The 26,172-nt window shown below is 39.1% G+C and overlaps 1 protein-coding gene across 9 annotated transcripts in view; it reads right to left on the bottom strand.

Annotated features, from left to right (window-relative positions):
- The window catches only part of SCUBE1 (signal peptide, CUB domain and EGF like domain containing 1), a 249,621-nt gene that overhangs the window by 69,550 nt on the left and 153,899 nt on the right, over positions 1 to 26,172 (bottom strand). For 5 of the 9 annotated variants that reach the window (XM_065050094.1, XM_065050093.1, XM_021293886.2 and 2 more), the window contains 2 exons: positions 24,416 to 24,505; positions 4,559 to 4,675 (listed from right to left, as the gene is read on the bottom strand). In XM_065050094.1, coding sequence (XP_064906166.1) covers positions 4,559 to 4,675; positions 24,416 to 24,505 — 207 coding nt within the window. The remainder of the gene's footprint in view (positions 1 to 4,558; positions 4,676 to 24,415; positions 24,506 to 26,172) is intronic. The other 4 variants (XM_065050095.1, XM_005507093.4, XM_021293887.2 and 1 more) reach the window with 1 other exon arrangement.

Raw genomic sequence — 26,172 nt, forward strand, 5'->3', positions numbered from 1 at the left:
AGTCCTGGAAGAAGAATGCTCCCTTGCTCAGGTTGTCTCCCATCCTTCTGTAGCTGCCCTTGGGCAGATGAGCACTTTATTGCTTGATCCAGTTTGGCACCTGGAGTTAAACAATCTTCAGAAAACTGTCTTAAGTCTAACCTAGTCTGACTGAACCCCAGAAGTTTTTTGCAAATGAGTCTCCTGCTTTATCAGCTACATAAGTTGTATTTAATATAATTAAAATGCTAAACTGATAAATATTCTCACTGAGGGCAGATTACACACAGATGTGTGAAAAGGATACTTAGCAGGAAGGATACACAGAAACCAACAAGCAAGGGAGGCAGGGGCCCCAGAATCCCTGATATGCACAATACAGGGGATATTAAAAAGCGGGTAGGAGGCAACGAGCAATAAGCATCCTGGGCTGCTATGTCTTTTAGTCCTTTGGCTCTCTTTCTGGCTGCATTAGCTGACTTCTGTGGGATGACTTGCTCGGCATTTAAGGAAATGAACTACATTGTTTTGTCACGTGCAGCACAATAATCAACAGCATCAAATAAACTCAGCGTCATGCTGGGAACACCCCGTTACAAATAGTGGGAGAAATTAAATAGCATTAATTAGAGGGAGAATATGGAACTCTTTCTGCCTGGGATGCATCTCTTATCTGACAAAAGCCTCCATGGTTTGGCTTATTAAGAGCCAGTTTGATAGGAAAGCTGAAGGGAAAACAGGAACATTTCCCATTGTCTGCCAACCCATCTGAGGGAATACTTGAGTTTGAGACTGACTTTTAAAGAAAAGCAAAAGGTTAATGAATTTTTATCCCAGCCACCATCAACGCACCTGAAGGTCCCTCTAACTAGACCACAGACAGCACTTGTGCTCTTATTTCACCATGAGATCAGGTAAGTAATATATGTAAGGGAGAAAGAATTGGAAATTAAAAAGATCTTTTCAGCTTCCAGAAGCCAAAATAATCGCAAGACTACTATAGTAGTCTTCCTATGGTCTGTGTAGCTACCTGTACATATTCCATGTTAAAACTTTCTCCACAATAATTTTTTTTTCCTATTTTATTGACATTTGATATAAACCAGACTGCACCATGCATTAACAAAAGGAACTTGATTCTTTGAGGTACGATGAACTGTCATTTCCCACCGAGTCTGTGAAAGAGATCAACATGCAAAACTGCTGAAGGTAGGTCCCTTGTATTACCTGGAAATTGCTTTCCTGTATCCTCCATTCTCTGACACATTGGGAAAGGGCCAAGAGAAATACCAGTTTCAGTCCCGACTCAGTTCTGTACTCTATGATTTGAATCCACCCCAGATTTTATGACAGAACTATAGAATATTATAGAACATGAAATATGATCTTGCAAATAAAGTGCAGAACAATTAGTTACATTTAATAGGGTTTATGTGCTTTTGGCAAATGAAGCATGTCTGCATATGCAATTGCCTTTATTATGTGTCTACTTGCCTTTTCCTACACTAAACAGTTAATGAAATTCCAAACTACTAAGCAAAAACCTGTGAACATTTCAGACAGTAAACTCTTTTTCCCATTATATGTGTCTATACAGTGCCTCAAACAGGCAAGTCCTGATTTTTGAACGGAACCATCTAGTATTTTTTGTTATTTAGAAAAAACAATATTTTTATTTCTTTCATTAATTTAAAACAAACAAAAAAAATCTTTAATTTAGCTGTAAAAAATAAGGAAAAGTAGCAATAGATTTCCACAGAAAACCAGGCTGGTAAAAGCACACTATCGAGGAAATCACCTACAAGCGAGCTAAAATTACAGATTAATAAATTACACAATGTTCACCTCGAAGCATTCAAAAGTTCAGATGTTTCTTTGAGTCTTATTTAAGCCTCTTGTATCTAAACAACTACATAATTTCAAATAGTAGCTGCACTATGTAAAATGTCTTAAGAGAGGAAGATGCCAAAATGGACTGAAAAATTGTGGACTTTCCAATAAAAACATTATTTTGGGAAACATTATTTGCTAAATTCAACCTAAACATATTAATCATTTTGCTCAACCCACAATTGCATTTTTTGGTTAATATATTAATTATCCCTCCACTTTCTCTCAGCTTTTCTTGCATGCCCTGTCTCTCTACTTTCCTTTAATAGATAATGGCATATGTTTCTCCCATATTTAGAAACATAACCTCTCTTAAAATGATACTTTTATGAAAAACCTCACTTGGAGAAGCTGTGACACTTGATGGACTTGAAAAATCTGCCCCCAAAAGACAGGATGTGACAGCTGCATGATCTCTGAAGATGCTTTAATAGATAATCCATTGCTCTTACCACACATGTAATGTTACAGTTAGCAGGAACAATCAACTATATATATGAGAAATTGTGGGCCAGTTAAATCAATGAGAGTAAAGAGAAAAAAAATAAAAGGATAAAACCTGAGCAGATCACTCTTTTGTTTCTTATGGAATTCAGAGGAAGTAATATGTGCACACTGAATTTCCCTACCCCAGCCTTTTCCAGGCTTTACCTATAAGCAAGAGGAGCCGAGAAGGCATCAGTGTCACTCCACCAAAATGCTCAATTTTGCACTCAGAAGATGTAAATCTTAGAGAAAGTAGCCTTGACTAAGGGCAAAGCTACAGAAGAAGCTCCACTGGTCACTTCACATGCAGGATTTTTTGCAAATAGATTTAAATGAGAAGTTACTTTAGCTTCAAGGAAGCAGGATCTAGCCCCAAAATCTCACAGTGCTATATATTAGATAAATATTATTAGTTACAGGTAAAGTAAATGCAAAACAAGTATTTTACCATTTTACAATGAAGAGTATTTGTTAAAATTTCGATACAGATTAAAAAGAAATGGTCTGGTTGGTTTGTTAAACCATATAAGTTAATTTCCAGTTGCTACTTATTTTAGGAAAGTAAGAAAGAATCAGCAGCATCATAAAAACACAGGTTATTTTTCTTATATTTTATTCTCATAAAAATGGGGAAAGAAAAAATGTGAAAGAGCTTAGAGCTAGGGTATTTGCTTTGAAGATCAGTTAAGTATTACATTTTGTCTGTAGCACTAATTATAGACTTGATCATTACATAAATATTGTTTTGTATTAGTTCTATGGCCCAACTTCTAAATTTGGAACTCTTTTTTTTTCATGATGCAGTTTCAATAATAAACATTATGATGAAGTCTAGGTGTTTGTTACAGTATTAAAATGCCTCCTTTTTAAGCAGTTGCTGGAATGACTGTTATTGCTCTGCTATGGCTTAGGTAGTCTGCCTGTAAAAACCAAGATTTATTTTTATGTGGCTTGAACTAAAACGACTAATTTTTGATGTGTGCTCACCCTTAACTATTAACATCGTGTGCAATGGCAGTTTAAATGTTTTATTTTCAAATAAACAGGCAAATGGACTGTTATTTCTCTAAATACTAACAGGATCATGCCCAAGCACTGGGATTTTTCAGCCTGGAGCAAGAGGAAACCACACATTTTCTGTTTATTTTTGTGGGTTTTACTATTTTAAGTAACATCAAGCCCTGGACTGAACATTTTCTGACATTTCTGGTTACTTTGAAGGAAAAAAGTCCCAACAGTGTCTTAGCAAGTTAAGTCAACATATGCTAAACCACTGAGTGATAAAAAAGTATTCTCTGTGACAACAATATATCCAATGTCCTCCTGGATGTCCATCATCAACTCTCTTGCAATGGATCTCAGAAGAAATACATAGAAGACTGGAAAATGGTTGATCGAGGGCCTGGTCCTACTAAGAGGTATTAAAATTTACTCACATGCATAGTGCCATTAAATGTCATTCTGCAAAGATATTTGAGCACTGTCCCTGTCTCCTTAACTGAGAACAGATGTTGACAGTGACATCAGATGCTCTTCTTTGTTCTCTCTTCCCCTGACCTCAGTTTTAACGCACTCATGAAGGTCGAAATGCCACGGTTCTTGTGCTGCCTTTCGAACTGTAAAATCTGAGCGTCGGCTGTCCGGTTTAGTCTTGTGCACTACTAAACGTTTTGATTTTCCTTTGTAGCTGGCTACTTACATCTTGAAGGGGCAGAAATGGACAGCTGTCTGGGGTTTTTTGAGCAATGCCCCTGCATCTTGTGTTTGGCTTCACTTTGTTACCTTCAAGTAATCAACTGGTTATTACTAAGTACTGACTGAGAATTTTAACTCACTTTTTGAATAGACAAATTCAGACACCACTAGATGACCGAAGTTTTACAAGGGTATCGGACCATCTTTTGAAACGGAAGGCTTTTTGCAGCCCAGACTTGTTCCTCTAAATCTCTGGTCAGTTTGAAACAGCTTGACCTCTGTATCTCATTTCTTTGCAGTAATAAAACCCTCTAATAAATAGAGAGAAAAATGACTGAAATAGGTAAATACAGAAAAATTAAGGAAGGAGAAAGCTAATGAACTCAATTGCAATCACTCTGCCAGTATTTCCTTAACTTAAAAGTATTGATTAAATAACTGAATATTTACATCTTGCACTGGAACTGCTGAAGGCAAATGATGCATTGCAAAGCAAACAGAAGCTGACCTTTGCACGTTTTCCCATCAGGCTGCAGGGTAAATCCAACTGGGCAACTGCATCGTACCCCTGTCGCGGTATCCTTGCAAGTCCGATCGCAGCCTCCGTTATTGACAGCACATGTTTCTGCAGAATGAGAGAGAAAGAGAGAGAGAGGAAGGAAGAAAAGGAGTGTAATGAAATGTTCTGGGGAAGGGGAAAGGGAAAGGCACCGACTCTTTGGGGCAATACTACAACATTATGAAAGCAATCTAAGTTTAAGCAAACCAACTGAAACAAGCTCTCAGGGTCGTCAGGGCCCATGTACTGGTTTTGACTGGTAAATCATTCCCACAGGTCATGATTTCTTTCTCCCCCCAAACTCGTGTTTTTATTTATTATTTTTAGTTAGTGCTTTCAAACAGTCTTAGACAATAGGATGGGTTATTACATATGAAACAAGCTTAAAAAGAAAAAAAAGTGATTGCCTTTAAAAGCAGAACCAAACATTCAATCTGTTTTGTATCAGTCAGTGTCTAGCTGAGGCTTTTTAAGGTTCATTTTTTTAAATGATGTTGTAGGCATAATGAACTTTAAAAAGCAGCAGGAAGCAAAGCAGAGTGCTAGACTTGGAACTGAGAATTTAAAATCCTTAGTTAAGAAAGAGTTAATGGAAAATGAACTACATATATCACTTTGACAAGAATCTACATGCCCAATCTGTTCTTACTGAACTACAAGCAAAAGGCATCTGGGTTTTGTCCACTTAAAGCTTTTTGCAAATTGAAAGGAGTTTGGAGTGGGTGGGAGGGCATAATTGAGGTCACTGAACCCATTCCAAGCTGTGTCATTGAAATTTCCCAGTGCTTGTAGTATGTAGAAGGGTGGCTGGGCAAACACAGGCAAGAGAAAGCTGCAATACTTCTGAGCTTTTACAACAGTGGGCAATGACTATTAGGTACCACTACATTAAAAAAAAAATCTCCAACTTCATTACAGAAAAAGCAAAAACCCCTCCCTCATTGCCATTCTTGTCTGTTACTCGTGTGTGCACATGCGCACACCGTACACATACATACACACACACACATGCATACATCCATAAAACAGATAAAAGGCAAGTGAAATGATTAACATTGCTTTGATCCAGAGAACAGAGTGGATGCAAGGATGCCAATTTAGCATGTCAGTTTGAACTGTGCATTTATCTGAAAAGTATTTACTTCAGAGAGCAAGTCCTTTTAATAGTATCTTTTTCAGTTGCTCTGGCTTTGATTAAAATACCCCCCTGTTCCCCAAGACTGCCATTATTCTACTCAGCTCACCTCATTCTGGCTTTCCCTAAAGAGGCTTTGTCATTACCTACTCAGATTTACAGACTCCTATTGCTGAATATTCACAGTCTGTGTCACAATTGTACCCTGTGGACAGGGTCTGACAAGAAGCTATAGGATATGCTAATTGGGAATTGCCTTAGAACAGTACATTGATCAAAAATTATTTACATGGAACAGAAAAGGCTTTATCTTTCAATGACTAGCACTAAAAGATTTCTGTTTTGAAGTAGTGTCTGCTAATGCCCTCAAGGTGAACTTAGACCGGCCCTTTGGAGGGACTTCCCTCTTTCAAAATAAAAGAAAAAAGTGTAACTATTTTTTTCTTTTGCACTGGGCACAGACCTCTCCATCAGTTGTGGAATGAGCTGTTGGCACTTACGAACAAACTGAAAGCAAGTAGTTGGGGCACACATGCATTAACAGCATGGGACAGAACTCTGCTGTCCATATACATTCACACATGCTCTACTAGATAGATTTTATATTTTTTATGCCATGTGTGTTATGTAATAACATCATGTAGAAGCAGCAATCAGCATACAAATGGATTTGCATATAACTGCCAGCAAGCACAGCTAACAAATGGATTGACACGTCTTTTGGAACAGCTTTCTGAAAAGGGAGCTGAGTCTGCAACTCCTTACTTCCAGGCAGAGCTCTTGCTCACCTTAGGTATGACTTGCAGGACCTAAACCTAACTGTTTCAATAACGTAGTTCTGATTTTCATTTACTCCCCTGGGAAGGACTATTTTATAGACTTTGATGCTGACACTGCTGCTTGAAGAATTTTTCTGTAAATGACAATGCTGGCATTTCCATTTGTATGTGAATGTGTGTGTGTGTCCTCACCGGCCAACATAGCAAATAATTTTATGTTTCAGAGAAGGGAAAAGGTTTTGGGTCATTTAAAACTTTTTCACTTGGGTAGAGTTTAATGGTAGGATGATCTGCCAAGAGTAAAGAGTTAAGGTTAAAAACCAGGAAAAAGTGCTGAAGATGTACGTTTGGCATGGCACTGCGAAGAGCAGTAAATCTTACACTAGTAGATTAACTTTGGCACATGAAGAGTCCTTTATTGCAGTTCATCAACACAAGATGAACATAAGCAGTAATATTTCTGCTTTCTGGATGACATCCAGTGAAAATGAATAGACACAACAATTTTTTTTTCCCATGGCATGGATGACTGGATCTATAGGGTAAGGGTCATTCAGTGAACAAGAGTTATTTCTATGTATAAATAGAGGGAATTAAGCCAGCTTTTCTTATTTTCGCAGAGATTTAGTAAAACAAACCAAAAAGGATAAATACTCATCAGCTTTCCTGGTGACTTGGACTTTAATACATGACAACCTCTAACAGAATGAAGATGCAAGTGAACAAGAGGACATCTGCCAATACATCTAACATTTCGCATAATCGGAAAGATGTAATGATGAAACTCCTTAAATTCAAGGTCATGAGAACACGTTGGTAAGAGAAAGCAAACATGAACAGTAGAATGTGGCAAAAAGGTATCATGAGCTACATCAAATAGAATAGCTGACATCTACGTACAAGACAAACCGAAGTGCATTACCACCTATGTTTCTGTTAGAAATTGCTTCAACTCATTCTTCACCTCATGACTATCTAACTTGATTATATACTTGAAATGCAAACACAAGTTCTAGGTCTGGAATAAAGAGTGGAAGCAAACGACCCATTTCCAAGCTATCACATGGGAGAAGCTGTACTTATATGGAAGGGAAAGAATGGAAGTTCAAAATTTATGTTGATATAGATCCTACAGACCATTTTCCACTGTTTTTTTTCACTGTGAAAGGCAACCTCAGTATATTTATTACTCTTTTTTTTATTACTCCTTTTAAAAATTTATTTTCCTTGTTTCAGACTTTTTGGCATGTTTCTGATTTTTTAATTCTGATTTGGGAGCAGAAAAATAACTTGAAGACACAAATAAAGCACTGTCATGTAATTGACATTTAGATTCCTTCTGAATTATGATCAAGCTCATCATTTGAAACTATTAGACTTTCCTGTGAATTTGAAGTGATGTTTACAGGCCCACCTACATCCTTATTGAATTCCCACCAGAAAACTCAGACAGAGACAGGGATCTAAAGAGAAGGACATCTATTTACATAAGACAGTCTGGGACAGCTTACACTCTATTTTTCCACTGTAAGCTCCTAATTCTGGAACAAAGTCTCATGTATCTGCTCCCCGGATCTCTAGACAAGAAATAACCAAAATCATTATCAACATGCTATACCTATGGCTTGCTCAGCAGATTTATTGTTTTAAAAATAGTCCATTGCACTGTGGGATAAGCACTACTTCTGAATATTAAAATATCCTATAAAAAAGCAGAAGCTTGAGCTGTTCGTCATTCAGCACTGGATCAGGAATGTTGACTAAGTTACCAGGTGAAGTTACATGGGTATTCAGTCCTTTAATGTGTCACTTCAGTGTCTGCAAGAGTTTAGCAATAACAGATCAGTTCTCCAGGTTCTAGTTGCAAAGTTTTTGAACTAAAGCAGAATCTCTACCAGGTGGCAATAGAGCCTGGTTACTTTCCTAAAAATAAGACTGACACCAGAAAGGATTTATTTGGCTTTGAATATGACTAAATGCCTGAAACTCTGAACATGTATGTCACGGTTTGGGAACATTTCTGAAAATCTAAATTTTGGCTTATTTTATGAACCAGATAAACATAACCATTCAAAATGTAAGCTTCTATTCAAATCTGTTTTTTTGAAGTGGCCAGTTATTTCATAAAGCCATTGAGAAAGTGCCTTGGGGGCAGGTGTCTCCAAAATCTGCTTCCAATTTTTGTGACTTATTTTATCTCTATGATCAAAAGAATGTGTTGTGATTTTAAGGCTGTAACTCAAAATCAGGAAAATCTTGGAATTTTTATTATTCCCTTTGGCAGCCTAGGTCAATTTGAAGTAAGATCCAAAACAATGTTTTAGGAGCTGAGATACAGTGCAAAGCAGAAGAAACACAGGTCTGTGGGACTAGAAGGGACACATCTGAAGATCATATGGTCATATATGTCTTAGTGAGGTCACTCTCTATAATCTTTGTTAAGTCATGAGGACAAGGTAGCGTTCCTGATGACTGGACAAGGTCAAGAAAGGCAAGAGGGGGGAATATAGGGAACTACTGGCCTACTACTCACATGAGACCCCTGTACATTTGTGGACCAAATCATCCTGGAAGCCATTTACAAGCACATATGAAAGACAAGAAGATGACTGGGAATGGCCAGCATTGACTTACTTAGAGCAAATAACGTCTCATTAACCTGACTGCCTTAACAATGACACAACTTACACTGTGGATAAGGGGAGAGCTGTGGATGTTTTTCATCTTAAGTTTAACAAGTGCTTTGACATGGTCTTCCCTAGCATCCTTAAGGGCACAGTGATGAAGAGTCAGATATAGTAGACAAGTGGATAATACAGGGAGTGGAAAACTGTCTGGACAGCTGGACTCAAAGGACTGAATCAGTGGTACGAAGCCCAACCGGCAGTCTGTTGCTAGAGCTGTCCCTCAGCCTCAGCTAGTGATATTAGAGCCAACACTGCCTAGTGTCCCTGCTGACAAACCCACATTATGGGATGGATAGCACTTTCTGCAAATTTCTGGATTATACCAAATTGGAGGAGTGGTTGGTACACAACACAGTCAGGTTGCTATTCAGAGGGGCCTTAAGAGGTTGGAAAAATTCTCCTGAGGGGAACATTATGAGCTTCAGTGAAGGCAAACCCAAATCTTGTGTATGGGATGGAATAATCCCATACAACGGAACAGGCTTAGAATTGACTGGCTAGAAAGCACTTTTGAAGAAAAACCTGGGGTCCCTGACGGACAAGTTGAATCTAAGTCAGCAGTGTTTCCTTAAGGCAAAGAAGGCCAACAACATCCTGGCTTGGATTAGTAAGAGTACAAGCAGGAGATCAAGAGAAGTGACCCTACTCCTCTATTCGGTGCTTGGAGTAACAACATCTGGAGTGCTGTGTCCAGTTCTGGGCACTTCAGGGCAAGAAAGATATGGATTTACTACAGCAAATTCAGTGGACTCCTATTAAGATCATATTTTGGGGGCTGGAGCACTTGCTGAGGTTGAGAAGCTGAGAGCTGTTCCGCCTTAACAAAAGAATGCTCAGAGATCTCATTTCTGTTTACAGCTAACTAATGGGACAGTATAGAGAAGATGGAACAAATCTTTTATTGGAGGTGCACAGTGGAAGGACAAGAAGCAACAAACACGACTTAGAATTCCAGCTTGTTACAAGGTAAACATTTTTCACCATGAAAGTGGTCAAAAACAGGAACAGGTTCCTAGTGAAGCTGTGAAATCTGTATCCTTGGAGATATTAAAAACTCAACTGGATGTGGGCCTGAGCAACCAGGTAGGTTGCCCTTTCTTTGAGCAGGAAATTGGATTATATGACCTCTGGAGGTCCCTTCCAATTTACATGAGCCTATCATTCAATGAAACTGATTCACATATCCTACAGAGATCAAAGAATTTGAGTCTCGGTTTTACTTTATTTCTGATAAAGATTACTGGGAGGGGAAGAAGGAGAAGGGAAGTGCCATGAACACAGCAAGCAACATGTCAAATTCAAGGGCATGGTTCATTTCTACTCATTATCCTATTCAAGCTCAAGATCTCTTTGGAATCTGATACATTCATATCACCAATACATGTTGCCAATACACATCTGATACATCTAGTATTGCAAATGATACTGAACTAGAAGGAGCTGTGGAGTCCCTCAAGGGTAGAGAGGCCTTACAAAGAGATCTGGACATACTAGAGAGCTGGGCAATCACCAACTACATGCAATTTAACAAGAGCAAGGATTCTGCACCTGAGACGGGGTAATTCTGGCTACACGTACAAATTGGGGGTGAGAGGCTGGAGAGTAGCTCTGTGGCAAGAGATCTGGGGTTTCTGTTCGATGGCAAGTTGAACATGAGCCAACAGTGTCCCTGGCAGCCAAGAGGGCCACCCGTGTCCTGGGTGCATCCAGCACAGCATTGCCAGCCGGGCAAGGGAGGTGATTGTCCCGCTCTGCTCTGCACTGGTGCGGCCTCACCTGGAACACTGAGTGCAGGTCTGGGCACTTCAGTATAAGAAGGATGTCAAACTATCGAACAAGATGGTGAAAGGCTTTGAGGGCAAGACTTATGAGGAACAGCTGAGGTCACTTGGTCTGTTCAGCTTGGAGAGAGAAGGCTGAGGGGGGCCTCATCCCAGTCTACACCTTCCTGAAGTGGGGCAGCAGAAGGGGAGGTGCTGATCTCCTCTCTCTGGTGACCAGTGATGGGACATGAAAAAATAGAATGAAGCTGCTTCAGAGGAAGTTCAAACTGGACATCAGGAAAAGGTTCTTTACTGAGAGGGTGGTCAGCCACTGAAAGAGGCTCCCCAGGGAAGTGGTTACGGCACCAAGCCTGTCAGAGTTCGAGTGTCTGGATGACATTCTTGGTCATATGGTTTAGTTTTAGGTAGTCCTACGATGAGCAGAGAGTTGGACTCGATGACCCTTATGGGTTCCTTCCAACTTGAGATATTTGATGATTCTATGATATTTCCAGTAGGAAATGATCATATTCAGAAAGTCAGAGCATGGAAGTAGAGACCTAAATTTTTTCACTAGCTTCCCAAAAGCTGCTGATTCACCTTTGGCAAATTACTTGGACTGGAGCTCACAAAAAATTTGTGATATATTGGTCCCCTCATGTAAAATATAAGAGATGCAGTATTTCCTATACTCATAAGATCTTTTGAAATTCATTAGGACACATATATATAAGTATAAAATACCATTGTTTTTATTGCTACCAATAGTATAAAAATTACTACCAATAGTACCAAAATGAAATGCAAGACTTGACACACACTACTCTTTACTTTTTGCCCTGATAATACTTATTCCTCTGTAAATATAACTTTTTACAGGGATAAGAGAATTTCATCTTTCTATCCACTCCTAAATTCCTTTAGATTAGCATAATATGCAACAGGTTGGGGGCCCTCAGTTCCAGAAGGACAGGGAACTGTTGGAGAGAGTCCAGTGCAGAGCCACAAAAATGATGGAGTGGAGCATCTCCCTTATGAGAAAAGTCTGAGGGAGCTGGGGCTCTTTAGCTTGAAGAAGAGGAAACTGAGGGGTGACCTCATTAATGTTTACAAATATATAAAGGGTGCGTGTCACGAGGATGGAACCAGGCTATTCTCGGTGACAACCAATGATAGGACAAGGGGCAATGGATACAAACTGGAACACAAGAGGTTCCACTTAAATTTGAGAAGAAACTTCTTCTCAGTGAGGGTGCCAGAGCACTGGAACAGGCTGCCCAGGGAGGTTGTGGAGTCTCCTTCTCTGGAGACATTCAAAACCTGCCTGGACACATTCCTGTGTAACTTCATCTAAGTGTTCCTGCTCCGGCAGGGGGATTGGACTAGATGATCTTTTGAGGTCGCTTCCAATCCCTAACATTCTGTGATCTGTGATTAATATGAAAAAGCTTTATATAGCAGACAGGTTGGTGTCTCTGTTTTGTCATAACCAAGGTCTTCCATTTTTGGATTAGCTCTAATTATTTTCTACTTTAAAAATTAATCTCATAAACTGTGGAATGTGAGCATATAACTGCACCTATATGCAAAACTCTGCTTTCCCAACATCAGTCAACATGGTAAAACATTTGATATACTGTTCAGTGGGATAAAAATTTGCTTAAAATAACATAAATATTTAAATTATTCTCTTAAAAGATTAAAAAAAATCAAAACCCTAAAGATACTGCACATGGGCAATACAAATGAAATGGACAAGTAACAAAGTGATCAATCATAATTTTTAAGATGACTTAACCCAAAATAAGCTTCTTTGGGTGGTAAGCAAGAAGGTAATTTCAGAAAAAGGCAAGCACTGCTTTTGGACTGTAAAGGTGTAATCCTGCCCATCACACAAGAAGGCCGAGCTAGGCAGCAATCACAAAGAGACCTCAGGAAAAGATGCTGACTATAACTTGGGCTTGAACTATTGCTGTCTAAAAGCACAAACAACATTTGCAGTCACTGTGCCATTGTGCTGGCCGCTGAGACAGCAGTCAATGTAGTCTGTTTCTACTGTGTTGACCTGTGGTGCTGTTTCCTGAGCAAGACACAAGACAGAGGAGTGCTCTGTGGATCTCTGCATGAAGGAAGATGATCTTGATTTAATGTTATGCCCAGAATGTATAAAAAGTCTAGAAATATTGCACTGGTGATCAATGTCACCTCCCTTGGTCTGATCAATACGCAGATCTATCATGAAGATACTTTCAGCCACAAGGCATGAAAGCAAAACCAAGCCACCTAGCATCAAGGTGTTTTCTTTGGAGATATGGAGAAGTGATTCTCCAATCTTTTCTGTTACCCAGCATGGAAGTCTGCAGTCAACAGGATCCAGAAGCCCTATTTGTTTTTCAACTCTTGATCATGACTGGAAAGAGCAGACAACAAATATAAACGAAAGAGCTGTTTTCAATAATGCGTCTATAAACACAGAAAGAGGCCTTAATGGAAGACCAAAACTGGCTAGCTGTAGTGAAAACAAAAGAAATCATATATAGGCTTAGGAGAAAATTGAGAGGGAAGCCGCTTAAGTCATCACCTACATTCAAGGAGGTCTTGCGGCAGCTGCTGTCTTGATCATCTGTCTGTTAGGAAAAGCATCAGATGGACAGTCAACAGCACCTTCTTCCATGGAAAAAGTTGTCCTTGAAAGAAATTAAATGAAAAAATTCTGTATACATGATTGCCTTCTCCTCCAAATCAGAAAGGAAAGTTAGACTGACCTCTTGCCTTTAGGCCTTGTGCAGAGGAAAAGGATTTTTTGCAGCAACGGATAGGCAATAAAAGATTAGGTTTGGTCACAGAGGGGGGCAACAAGGCTGGTGAGGGGCCTGGAGCACAAGTCTTATGAGGAGCAGCTGAGGGAACTGGGACTGTCAGCCTGGAGAAAAGGAGGCTGATGGGAGACCTTATTGCTGTCTGCAACTACCTGAAAGGAGGCTGTAGCATGGAGGGTGTTGGTCTCTTCTCCTGAGTAGCAAGTGATAGGATGAGAGGAAACGGCCTCAAGATGCACCAGGGGAGATTTAGATTGCATATGAGGAAACATTTCTTCAAGTAAAGTGTTGTCAGGCATTGGACCAGGCTGCCCAGGGAAGTGGTGGAAGTGTTTAAAAGATGTATAGATGAGGCTCTTAGGGACACGGCTTAGTGCTAGAGTTAGGTTATGGTTGGACACGACGATCTTAAGTGTCTCTTCCAACCAAAATTATTCTATGATTCTCTGCTGATTTTCAAATGTAAAACGCTGTCTGAAGATACGAATCTGGGCAATGTCTGACTCTAAGATAAAAGGGAGAAGAAGAGATAGCAGTCTCCCAAAACACAGAATGTTTTCCAAGTTTGTCAGATTTCTGTAAATCATTTAGGTTGACACAGGAAGACATGAAAGAGGAAAAATGCTTGCTTCTCCTACCTTGTTCCCATGATTGGCCAAATAATGACACTGACCATAGGGCAAGTTAAAGCAAACTATCAATTCAACTGCCTTTCATTTGGAATTCATTTGCAGTAGCCTAAAGCTCACTGGGCTCAGCAGGAAAAGGGTGGTTGGGCTTTGCTCCCAAAACTTGTACCACATTAGAGAAGATTATTTTGAGCCAACTTTTATGCCAGCCAGAGAGCAATTCACAATGGAGTAGTCTGGAGCTGTGAATTTAGAGTAGTTTTCAGGTCCTATCAAGTAGGTCATAGCCCAAGCAAAGTTATGAGTAATAATACTCAGAATGTAATCACATCTATTCCTACACTTGGTCTGAATTTTACACAAGATCTGAACACAGTATCTTATGTTCAGAATAACTGTCTTAAATTCAGGACTCAGACACATGAGCAAGTCGGTCTTGATGTAACTGAAAGCTAAAGGTTGTAAGCAGAAGGGCAGATTTAGAGCACTCACTGTTTTAGCTGGTCTGTGAGGTATAAGAATTACCTTAGACCATTTTTTCCTTATGAGGTGCCTGTGAAGTAATATTGCCTGGCAACTGAAGTGGCAAAAAGGGTTAAACTACTTGCAATTTCTATTCCTCAGCAGATGTGCTGTAACTAAACCTGTTGTAAACTGCTCCTGTGTCTGAACCAAGAGATAACATGTTTACCTATCCTAAACACAAAAATGAGGTGATTTGTCTGTACTTAATTCACAGTGAAACACAAACTGACTCTCCAGGCTATGTGTACAAGACAGGAAAACGTGTATGTTTGAACAAGTGAGGAAAGATTAAGGATAGCTGTGAAAGAAAGCCAAATATCTGGCAATCTGTAAGTATGAATACTAAAAAGCTGAAAAATGCCTGTTAACGTTCATCACCTTGACAGCTATCAAAAGAGCTGCCACTCTCTGCTCATTTGCTTTATGTCCTGCACTGATTCCTAACAGATTTTATAGTACATCTCAGTTGAAATGAAATTGCAGAACCAGTCTGAGATAGAGCATCCAGGATATCAGTGAGTGGTATCTTAAATTTAAACTGGATTTATTTTTTAAAGTAAGATTTCAAATGAAACTGCCAGGAATTAGGTGATTCTTTTAAGAAGGAAAAAAGTACAAACTCATGATTGCTTTTCTTTTGAGAAGGCAAAATCTTAAACCATTGCTATCATATATAATGATTCTTTGCATCACTGTAGCATTTTTGAGCACTCATAAGGACCAACACCGGCTATTATTAAGTTACGGTTACCAAACAGTGATGATGCTAAGGTATTACAACAGTTCCACTGGAGAGCCAGATCCTTCTCAGCCAAGTGTTACTGACTTCCTGACTGTAAAGAATGTCAAACTCATGCCAGTACCTGGAATCAAATTAGATCATAACTTGTATCTCATCTCCTCTCACATCCAAAAACGCTCTTTGCTTAGTCTGGCTCAAGGGTGGCCTGTGCTGACATCTAAACTGTTTCCTTCAGCAAAATCCCCAGCAAACACAGATCTTTCTGAATCCAAGTATACTGGGTTTTTGCATAGTCGACTCTCTTAACATTTATGTTATATAGGAGAATCTTACAGAAATAATTTTACCACTAGTGGTGTCACTGCTGTATGCAGGTGAACTGCATGGCAATGCCTAACAACAAAGACTATCTAACTGGATGACAAAACACTCAGAATCCCACCCAAATTCTGACCAAAGTTACACAAATTTTGAATGCCTAAAACTTGGAAGAGATTAACATTTAACTCAGGAAAGGCATCTAAAAAAATTGTGTTGATTATACAGATGTTCTTGCCTTTAAGTAAGAGAGAATATGCAGTATGAGTAAGAAAGCAACGAGTCAGAGAACACATGATGAGACTGCTGCTGCCATCCATAAAAAGCATTTTACTGCAAGCGGCAGTACATGTGGTATATGGCACGAGATCAGGGTACAAGGAGGGACCCAAAGGACAAGAAGCGCAAGGAGAAACTAAACACTACTGAAATATTTGAATTTTCAGTTAAGTGAGAATGATGTCATTCTCATGCAAATTATGCTCTGTGATGCTGAAAGGATAGAGAAAGAGCATTCAGAAGAGTATAATGAAAGAAACAAAGAGCTGAGAACAGATGAAGGAGAAACTGAAAGAGCTTCATATTCAGGGAATGAAAAAGGTGAGACAGAAAGGGTAACTTGCAGGATGTGGAATTCTTCACTCCGTTATGCTTGTCTCCTCATTTCCTTGCAATTTCATGATTGGTAGAATATTATTTGCATGAAAATAGGATGAGAATTCTGCACTGTCACATATGGAATGTGTGAAGAAACGTCTAGGTGAATGTTGCACTGAATCATGAAACCCACAGCTCTCATTTCAGAAAAGTTTGATTCCTCTTCAGGGGACACTACATATTCAGGGAACACCACTTGATAGATTGGATCAGGTGTTTTATAAGCACCAGATGAGCCCAGTCTGATCCCTTAAAAACAGCACTATTAGTTGTGATTGTGGCACTTCTTCTAAATAAAGAAGCTGCATTTAAGAAAAAACAAAATACTCTGAACATCGCGAAGGAGCATTATCTCCTGACCTTGGACAAATCCTTTCATTTTAAATGGAAAAGCAAAACAATGGAAGGTATTGGTAGGAATTCTGGATAAGGTCAGAGTCTTTATCATTAGCAAAGAAATGAAGAAAAAGGATTTTTACAGGAAATAGCACACCATTCACAAACTCAATGAATAAAAGTGACGATAACTCAAGATGAAAGGATCTGCCCTTGGGAGAGAGAGAATGCATGAGTGACCTCAGGGATTCCTTCCCTCTGTTTTCTATGATTTCATATGGGAATGTAGAACTGACAGAAAGAGTTAAAGTGATGTCTTGGTTTCACAGTTAGTAACTGAGTTAGAGATCCTCCTGGCAGTATGCCTGCTAATAATATGTTTTAAATGCTTTATTGATTAAAGCACAAAAAAATAGTGATGCACACAGAGCAGCACACTTGGCTTTCTGACAGTGAGCATTTCTCAAAGTCAGATAAAAGCCATTCAGAGAAATAAAGACATATTTTAAGTAATCTGAAAGAGTCCTAGGAGGCAGTACAACAGCTAGGATCTGAAGTACATACTGAAAAGGTGCTCTTGGCTTAAAGTGACCCTTGGTAGGCTGTAACTATGATAGAAGTTAATTGCTTTGACAGAACACTTGGAAGCAAACAGTAGCTTGTCCATCTCCCTGCTCTTTCACACCGAAAACTGAGAATAGGCTCACCTAGAAACTCTCATTCCATTTTGAAAGAGAACCAAAAATGAAGACTACAGAATCCATTTTTAATTCACACTGGAATAAAACAACCTAAGACTTTAGGAAATTTTCTAATGGAAAACCAGAGCTCATAACACTCTCGGTTCCAACGGTTTGGTAGTTAGTTACATACCATGTTAGAAACCCAGGTCTCATTTTCTATTCTTTTATGTTTATTGAAACTGAAGAATCCCAAGCCCCAGGCTATTGGTTATCAATACTGGCCCCAAGGGCTTAGCACCTTCATGAGGCAATAATGAGTCAGTCTGACTTTACATCCCAACATTTCCCTTCAAAATCACAATGAAAGGGTCTTCATGTAATTTCCTCACGTTTCAAATAAATGTTCTAACCAAACTACTGTGTACATTCTTTCCCTGTTTCTGAAGATCATTCCAGGCAAAAGCACTGTGAAAACTAGAATCTTCCCACAAAACTAACTCTCAGGAAAAAAGAAAGGGGTTTGCTAGAAAACTCTCATCAGATTAAAGGATTTTTTTAGATAAAGAATGCGTGGCTTCATTGTTCTACAGTTCTATAGCTCCTTCCTGATTTGCAAAGGAGCTAAATATTGGATCCACCACAGAGTCCTGAAATCAGGAAGATGGTGGATTTCCATATGGACTGCACAATCATTGTGTGTTCTATACAGTAACTCGAGATAGAGGTTTGACTTTGGAGAAGTTGTTCACAGTGAACCAACAGCGGAGAGATCTCTGGATGGCTGAAAGAATGACCAAGGAAAGTTTCCATATTGAAATGATGAAATTTTACACATGGCAGGAGCAAATGACTTTAATTATGAAACTCTGATAATTCTAATTAACTTTGTGGATGTCTCTCCTGAAAAGAAAACAATGATTCAAAGAGATTTAAGTCCTGAAATTCCTAACAAACAAAACACCAGACTGGAGGCAACAGCTTGGGTCAGGTAGGCACAACTTCCACAAGAACAACTACTCTATGATTCAAAAAAAGGATCAGCTATAAAGTCTAAATCTCTCTGACTGATATATTCGATATAACAGATGATTAAATGTTTGCCTTTGTTGCAAATGCCGTAAGTCATGACCATAAGCTCAAATTGTGGGTGTGTTTTTTTTTGTTTGTTTGTTTGTTTTGTTTTGTTTTGTTTTGTTTTTATTTTTAATTTGATGTGAGCAGCTCATTAAAATCCATTACAGGTACTGGGCTAAAAATCTCCTGAAATCAAAATGTCTTTTGGCCAGGACATGGTAAATACAGTTATCTTGGCTGTTGTTTTTAGATGTCTTCAGGAGGCACAGGACTGGATGAAAAAGCTGACCAGTACACAGAGAAAGGAGTACTGGCATGTATGGAAGTGGCCAAAGCAAGACCTGCATTTGTGATCTACTAGTTTGAACTGGTTATTTGCTGCAACATTTGAGATCCTTGGAGCTGAACTGACAGTGGAAGTATACTTTCCAAAGCAAGCCCTCATTAAGTGCATATAACATGCACTGACGTCCTCTGCCATAAACTAATCCATTGGAGAAATGTCCAAATTGCATTTTCCACAGCTCATGTCACCAGTGATTGCTGTGCAAGGAAATGGTCTTAGTGGACTGCACACTTGGCTCTCCAAGCAGATAGCTGGATGCTCAGTATAATTGGCTGGACGGCTACTAAAGATGGAAGAGGAGTCATCTGCAGAAGTCAAATGATTCTTGCCACAGCAAGGGAAAATACAGAACTAGTGAATGTACTACTGTAATTGCCGGTTACATGCTGTGAATATAGACAGACCAAAGCCCTGCCTGTAAGCCACTCTTGGGAAATCAGAGATGAAATGTAACATAGCTACATATATAACATATCCCAGACTGGCAACACTGGTGGTGTGATTTTCCAAATGACTTGAAGTGCTTCCTCCACTACAGAAACAATCTAGGCAGAAGTAGATTTTAGCAGTAACAAAGTCCAGGACAATTCCAATCCACTTTACAGTTTATACAAGCACTTCAACTGACAGTAAAATAATTTGTAGGGATCTTGGGAGCCAGTTTCAAGGGAAGGAAAGAGAATTACATTCCTGTATGTGAGGTGGGCTGCAAACAGCCTTACTGATGACCCAAGAAGTCCATGTCCAATGGCAAAACCTTAAGCTGTCCTGACGTACAATGAGTTGAACATGTCTTGTGAAGGAATGAATATCAGTATGGAGTTTAGGTTCCTGAAAACACTTGTAGCAATGGTATTACTGCTGTTTACACTGTTATCCTGGCCTTAAATATTCAGGGGAAATTACTATGCTTCCTTAACTTCAAGATAGGTACAATGTCCTGTTGCTTTTTGCTATACTGAAAAGAACTTCATAAAACTCTCTTCTTGAGACAAGAAGGAATTAATTTTGTATCTTCTAGTGTCAGAGGAAGAACACATTACTGCCAGAGTGAGTTCTTACAAAAGTAATCTCTAGAAAGAACAGAAAAACTGGATGGAAGGTGAGGGAGAGAAATGCAGCCTTTGCAGTTGTTCTGAAGTCACTTGGGTTCAAGACAAAATGAACTTGATTCATTTGACTACTGAAGAGTACAGGTAGGGAAATGAAACACAGTGAGAAATGGGTCAGGCTCACCTCTTTAAAAAGTGCACATCAGAGGACAAGATCTAAGAAGTGCCCTGGGTAGAATATCATGGTTGTGTTGGTAAAGCACCTTAAAGATTCATGCAGACTAGTAAGGTCTGTGGTGATGACAATGCAGCGACTGCATTTTTAAAGACAATATAAAAATATATCATAAAATGTGTTCGTCCTAAGAGCTGATGTAAAGAGTAGCCAAAGAACAAAGCATTACCTTTGATTAGCAGATGGAGACTTACTGAGTCTTAAGACCTGACAGTTCTCAGCTCTTTTAGAAAAAGAGCCTATCACATCTGTGTAAGTGGTTGACTTATTTGTAATGAAGCAGACCAATGGCATCACTGATGCTACAAAATCTATTTTGGCATCCACAGTATCAAGTTCTATGTAAAAGAAAGCTTCAGGATATCAACAGAGAATTTCTCTAGAAAAACCCTGTAGCCTTTTCAAGCAAAAGGCAGTGCCCAAGAAGAGAATAATGCTAAGTCAGGGAGACTTGATAATTGACAGCATATATAAGGATAAACTCATCTTCACAGCTGTAGATTGTGGAGTCACTGGACTTACAAATTCCATCCAGGGCTGCGATAGCAAAAAGACATTTGGAAACTGGATACATGAATAAAAGCAACTTCCATTGCTGAAGATGTGATGCTGGACAAAGTATTTTAAGGATATGTGTATTAGAGATTGAGCGGAAATTTGGTACTTCTAAAGCTGTGTGCCCACGCTAGCAGGGCTTACATCCAGGCAGGCAGAGCCTGAAACACTGTGTTTCAAACTGATTCTGGATTAAGACTGAACAATATGTGAAACGTATCAGCACACTCCTCTAATCAACAAGGCAGATATAAACATAACTTACAGATAATGGTAAGGCTTTGGTTTTAAATGCTTAGAGGTGTGCACTTCTGCAGGATGAATGTGCACTTTCCTTCCTAATCTACAGAATGTACACAGCTCATTGTCCAGTCTATAGCACCCACCAGAGAACTCTGGCAGATGACAGAACCTCACCAGAAGCCCACTTGGAGTACAGTAAGGCTGCACCCTTCTCCATTCTGCAGTGGCAATGGCCCAGAGAAGAAAATGTAAATGAGCTGTATGAACAGCAACGTGGTGCAACATTCACGGATCAGAGAAAAGCCTTTCAGTGCCATCTCTTTAATGGGAGTGCTCTTTATTCTGAATCCAAGTATTTTTGTCTGAACAGGGGAGACAAAGAAGCAGCTGGAAGACCTTGGGGTCCTTCTGGACATAATTTAAAAAGCTGGATGAAAATTCCTAGGAATCATCGGATGGCCCTGAAGAAGGTTTCTTGTAGATCATCAGAGAAGACCAGTTTCTTCTCTGTTCTTGAAGATCTAGATAAAAATACATCTAAAAGGAAGAAACTTTTCTCTATACAAGATTTAGCCACAAGTTACAAGACCACATGATGACTAGGACATGAGCCCCTGTAAGACTCAGTCTGGGCTACAGAGTCAGCCAGTCTTGCTGTAACAAATTGAGCAGCATAAGCAGCCATGTCTGACAGCAGTCCCCTTCTCCTAAAGTAATCTCATGTGAGCTTATTCTTAGCCTTGGCTGTTTTTAAGGGTTACAAAGACCATAGCCATTTCAATAGCATGCAGCAAATGACAGGGGACTACAAATTATTGTCTCTGGGCTTCCAGTTGAAAGCATCTTTCATCAAACTACTAAAATTACATAAAGTCATCTACTTTTCCTACTCTCCCAAGATTGCCTGCAGGACAGTAAAAAATCACAGTCCATTTATAAAAGCTGGTAACAGAGTTTCCTGAGGAGCCTTCCAGTACTTTCTAAACCAGCTGTTTAGAAAGCATCTCAAGACACATGGTATTTCATGGAAATGCCACTACACTTTTGAAATGTACTAAGACTCCATGAAGCAAATAAATTATGGATTTTCTGAGCATCAGAAACCAGTAGAAATAAACAAGTAGAAAAGTCCCTTAGTAATACGCCACCCACTCAGGTCTCACTTATTAATTAAATTTCTTTTCAGCTCTCATTAACGTTTTTCTAAGGAATCAGTTGTTGAAAAACAGCATGTCCAGCAACTCTCAGCTCTTGGCTGATACCTGCTAATACAGGAGGTACTGAAGAGTTAAAGAACGTGTTTTGCAAACTGGATTTTTAACTACCTCCCTAAACCTATTTCTGCAGTCTATGTTCAGCCTGGAACCTGCAGACCTGGTATAACTAACAAGATTTTTGCTAATCATAACTATTTCATTGTATTTGCCTGGACTTTTGTAGGCAGTGTGAGCTTATTTTCATGTTGGATAATTACTTTCATCAGAGGGTGAGGCAGCAATGCAATTCACTCTATTGCTCAATCCCTCTAAACCATATTGTACAGACTCTTAGTGGCTGGGCAAACTCACCATTCAGACCTAGAGGATTGGATTTTCCAGTGGTCTAGAGGCCCTTTGCACATTTTTTTCCCTGACTTCCTGTTAGACTATGGGTCTTACTGAAATTACAGCTAAAACTGTTAATAACACCTTTAGAAAGTGAGATGAACTGTCTCATAGCTTTTGTTAGTTAAATTAATTTAAACAGTGCATCATTAAACAATAAATTGATATAGGTCACTTGCTAGGTCTGAAAACTAATTGCAGATTTACAATCACAGATAATGTAAAAATAAAGGAACATATGTCCAGGTTTTCATGCGAGGGAAAATATTTTACCTCAATATTATAATCTAATACCATTTCAGAGTTATAACACCATGCCATTTCCTATACAGTAGTTGTATGCTGGCTTATGGTTAAGCGGATGGTTTGTCATGGGTGATGAAATACAAGTGATATGGAATCTTTATAAATATTAGCCCAGCAATCAACTAAATATTCAAAACGAGGCTTCTGGCCTCCTAGTGGTGGTCCTTCCAGATAGGTGTGGATGCTTATAGCCAGAGCTGAGCCCACCAAGGACAGAGTCTGCAATGGGCTTACTGGTTTTAGAAATGAAATGAGGACCACAAGGGAAGAGTGCAGAATCTTGTCCCGCCAGAATCTTTTCTGTGCGTGATGAATCCCTGTCTTGTAAATGGTTCATTAGGTACATCTCACCAATGCTCACTATGTTTAAAACCTAGCAGAAATAATTATGTGTGTGGAGTAGGGCACTGGAATGGAAAATACAGTGTAATAAACCTCCTGAAAACCTCCACACTGCTGGCATCATTCCGCAGTCTATGTCACCCTTTGCTCTTTGTCACATGAAAGAGTCTGACACAGGTCCAACCACTCCACCCTTTCTGTTCCCAAAAGGTCATTCTCAATAATGGCCCTAAACGCAACATGAAGAAGACAGGCACAAGGTTGTGCAATGTGCCAACTCAGAGTGGAAACTAAAGAATTATGTTCATTGTACAATGCACTTCCTCATCCCTTCCACTCTCAGACTCCAACAACAAAGAGAAACAAGCCATGCTTCAGTCTTGAAAAAAGAAAATAAGGAAGCTCACTAGTCACTAGGGAAAGATCTTTCAGTGGTTACTAACACAGCTGCACAAAGGAAATAAAAGAATTTTCAGCCATAATATTTACATTTCAACCAAAAATACTGCAAGTTGTAAGTGGGCAAATACACTTGTTCATTTAACACTACATATGTAACAGAACATTGTTTTATATCATCGTCATAATTCAATTTTAAGTCAATAGGCAGGTCTGCAACATGAGATTTTTCAGGAATCCTATAGCAACACATACACACAAACGCACACAAATCACATGTAAGAGGTAGCTTGCATAAGGTAAGTAAGGTTAATGGCAAAAGCTTCTTTCTACGCAGAAGAAATGTAACATTAAAGCTGCAGCATTAGGGAAAAAAAAAAGTTTAAAAATGAGAAATGAAGTTGTACAACAGATGAGAACTTAACAACATTGATGATCTTTCCACACAGATGAAGTCAGGTTAAAGAAAACCAAACCAAAACCAAAGGGACCAAATGAGACCAAAAGAGAACCTCCCCCCCACACACATACAGACAAAAGTGAGAGCACAACAAAGGAAGTGGAAGAAAAGTGTTACCCATAAGTAGCCGCCGTTTCACCCGCTTGTCCACATCAGCTACTGACGTGGCATTGTACTCAGAACTCTCAATTGCAGCCTCATCCTTCTCTAAAACACAAGTAAGGGACAAACATGGAGCAGTTGGTTAATCACAAGCCCAATTTTCCACTGCCTAAGACAGTTTCTTGGCATGGCATAGCCAAGGCCAAGAAGCAAGGCATGAAAGCACTAATCCCCGTTAGAGAGTTAATTCCCTTTGGGACCCCAGGAAAAAATTAAAGGGTGTTTGGGGAAAGGAGGAAGAAAGAGAGAGGGGAGGAAGAATGGTCAAATATGAAGTAATTAACCACATACAGGAAGCTGGATTCCTACTGGAGAGCAAGACAGCTCACATGAGTGCCCCAGACAGGTGTTAATGGTGAAAATTAAAATTCAAGGGTGCTAGTTAAACAAACTATCAAGGACAAACTGTAAAGTGATTCAGGCTAATGGTGGACCAGGATCTGAGGGTGGCAGGCAGAAGATCGAGACAGACAAGAGAGAGCTAGAATAGTCCGGTGATGGATGGGCACGGATACACCATAGTCTTGTACACACTGACACATTGTGAGGAGAAACCAAACAACAGCATGCAAATTAAACAAAACCAACGAAAATAAACAAACAACAAACCAAACAAACACAAAAAAAGAACAATTTGGGCAGTGCTGGTTGCCTGCTTGTCTATGAAACACTACTAGCTAAACATTCAATGCTAGGAAAGATGTTGCAAGAACAGGGTTTAGTAATTTTATAAGCATGCAGTAAGCAAGATGATGTCATTTTACAAAGTAGTCTCTGATATGCTACATGTAAGAGTTTCATTACAGCATAATGAGGACCTTAGTTTGGTTATGCTTCACTAGAAATACACAGAAACAGTCACAAGTGTGGGAAGAGATGATCAGTAATGAAATAAAAATAAAGATTTCTGGTACAGGAGAGCAATGGAGAAGCAGCAGCTGGGTAAATAAAATGATTCATACAGAGAGGGAAATGCTTATTAGCAAAAGAAAAAAACAAAGTGCAAGTGGAAACTTTCACATGCAGCAAACATAAAAAAAAAGGATAAGTCAAGCAAACAAAGACATAATATGTTAGAAAGTCAACAAGTATTTATCGGCATTGCAGAAGTTTGCATTTCTTGCAGTGATGCCTGGAATATACACACCACTGAAGACAGCAAACACTGGAATCACTGAAGTGAGGAGGAGGAGGAGGAGGAGGAGGCTGGCAGGTTTTGTTTGTGGCAACACTAAATAGTTGAGTGGTAACAAGAAGTTATTTTGTTTTGTTTTAACAAGTTCTAGATGGGATCAGGCTGCAATAGAGGCTTTTGTTTGAGTTTTTTTTTATTTAGCTCTGTAAATAATTAATGAACGTCGGTTATCAGACAAGACAGGCAATCAGGAACCATCACCAGAAAGCAGGAATAAAAATGTAAAAAATAAATTTAAAAAAAAAAAATCAAAAGTATTCTAGGAGAAAGAACTACTTAGAAGGAAGAAAATCAGCACAGGCAGTAATATGTGACTTACATCACAAGACCAAGGAATGTAACATGGAGTTGTGTGTATTACATTACAAAAATGGAAAAAAAAAAAAGGGAAAAAGTAAAAAACAGGTGCAGTGTACACAGCTTTTAAAATCATTTTTACATGCTGGTCAAAATAAAACATCAGTTTGAGGATATTAGTGAACACTAAGAAATAGAAGACCAATTATCCACTCAATAA

The sequence above is a fragment of the Columba livia genome, chromosome 1, assembly GCF_036013475.1.
Source record: "Columba livia isolate bColLiv1 breed racing homer chromosome 1, bColLiv1.pat.W.v2, whole genome shotgun sequence".
Classification (NCBI taxonomy): Eukaryota; Metazoa; Chordata; class Aves; order Columbiformes; family Columbidae; genus Columba; species Columba livia.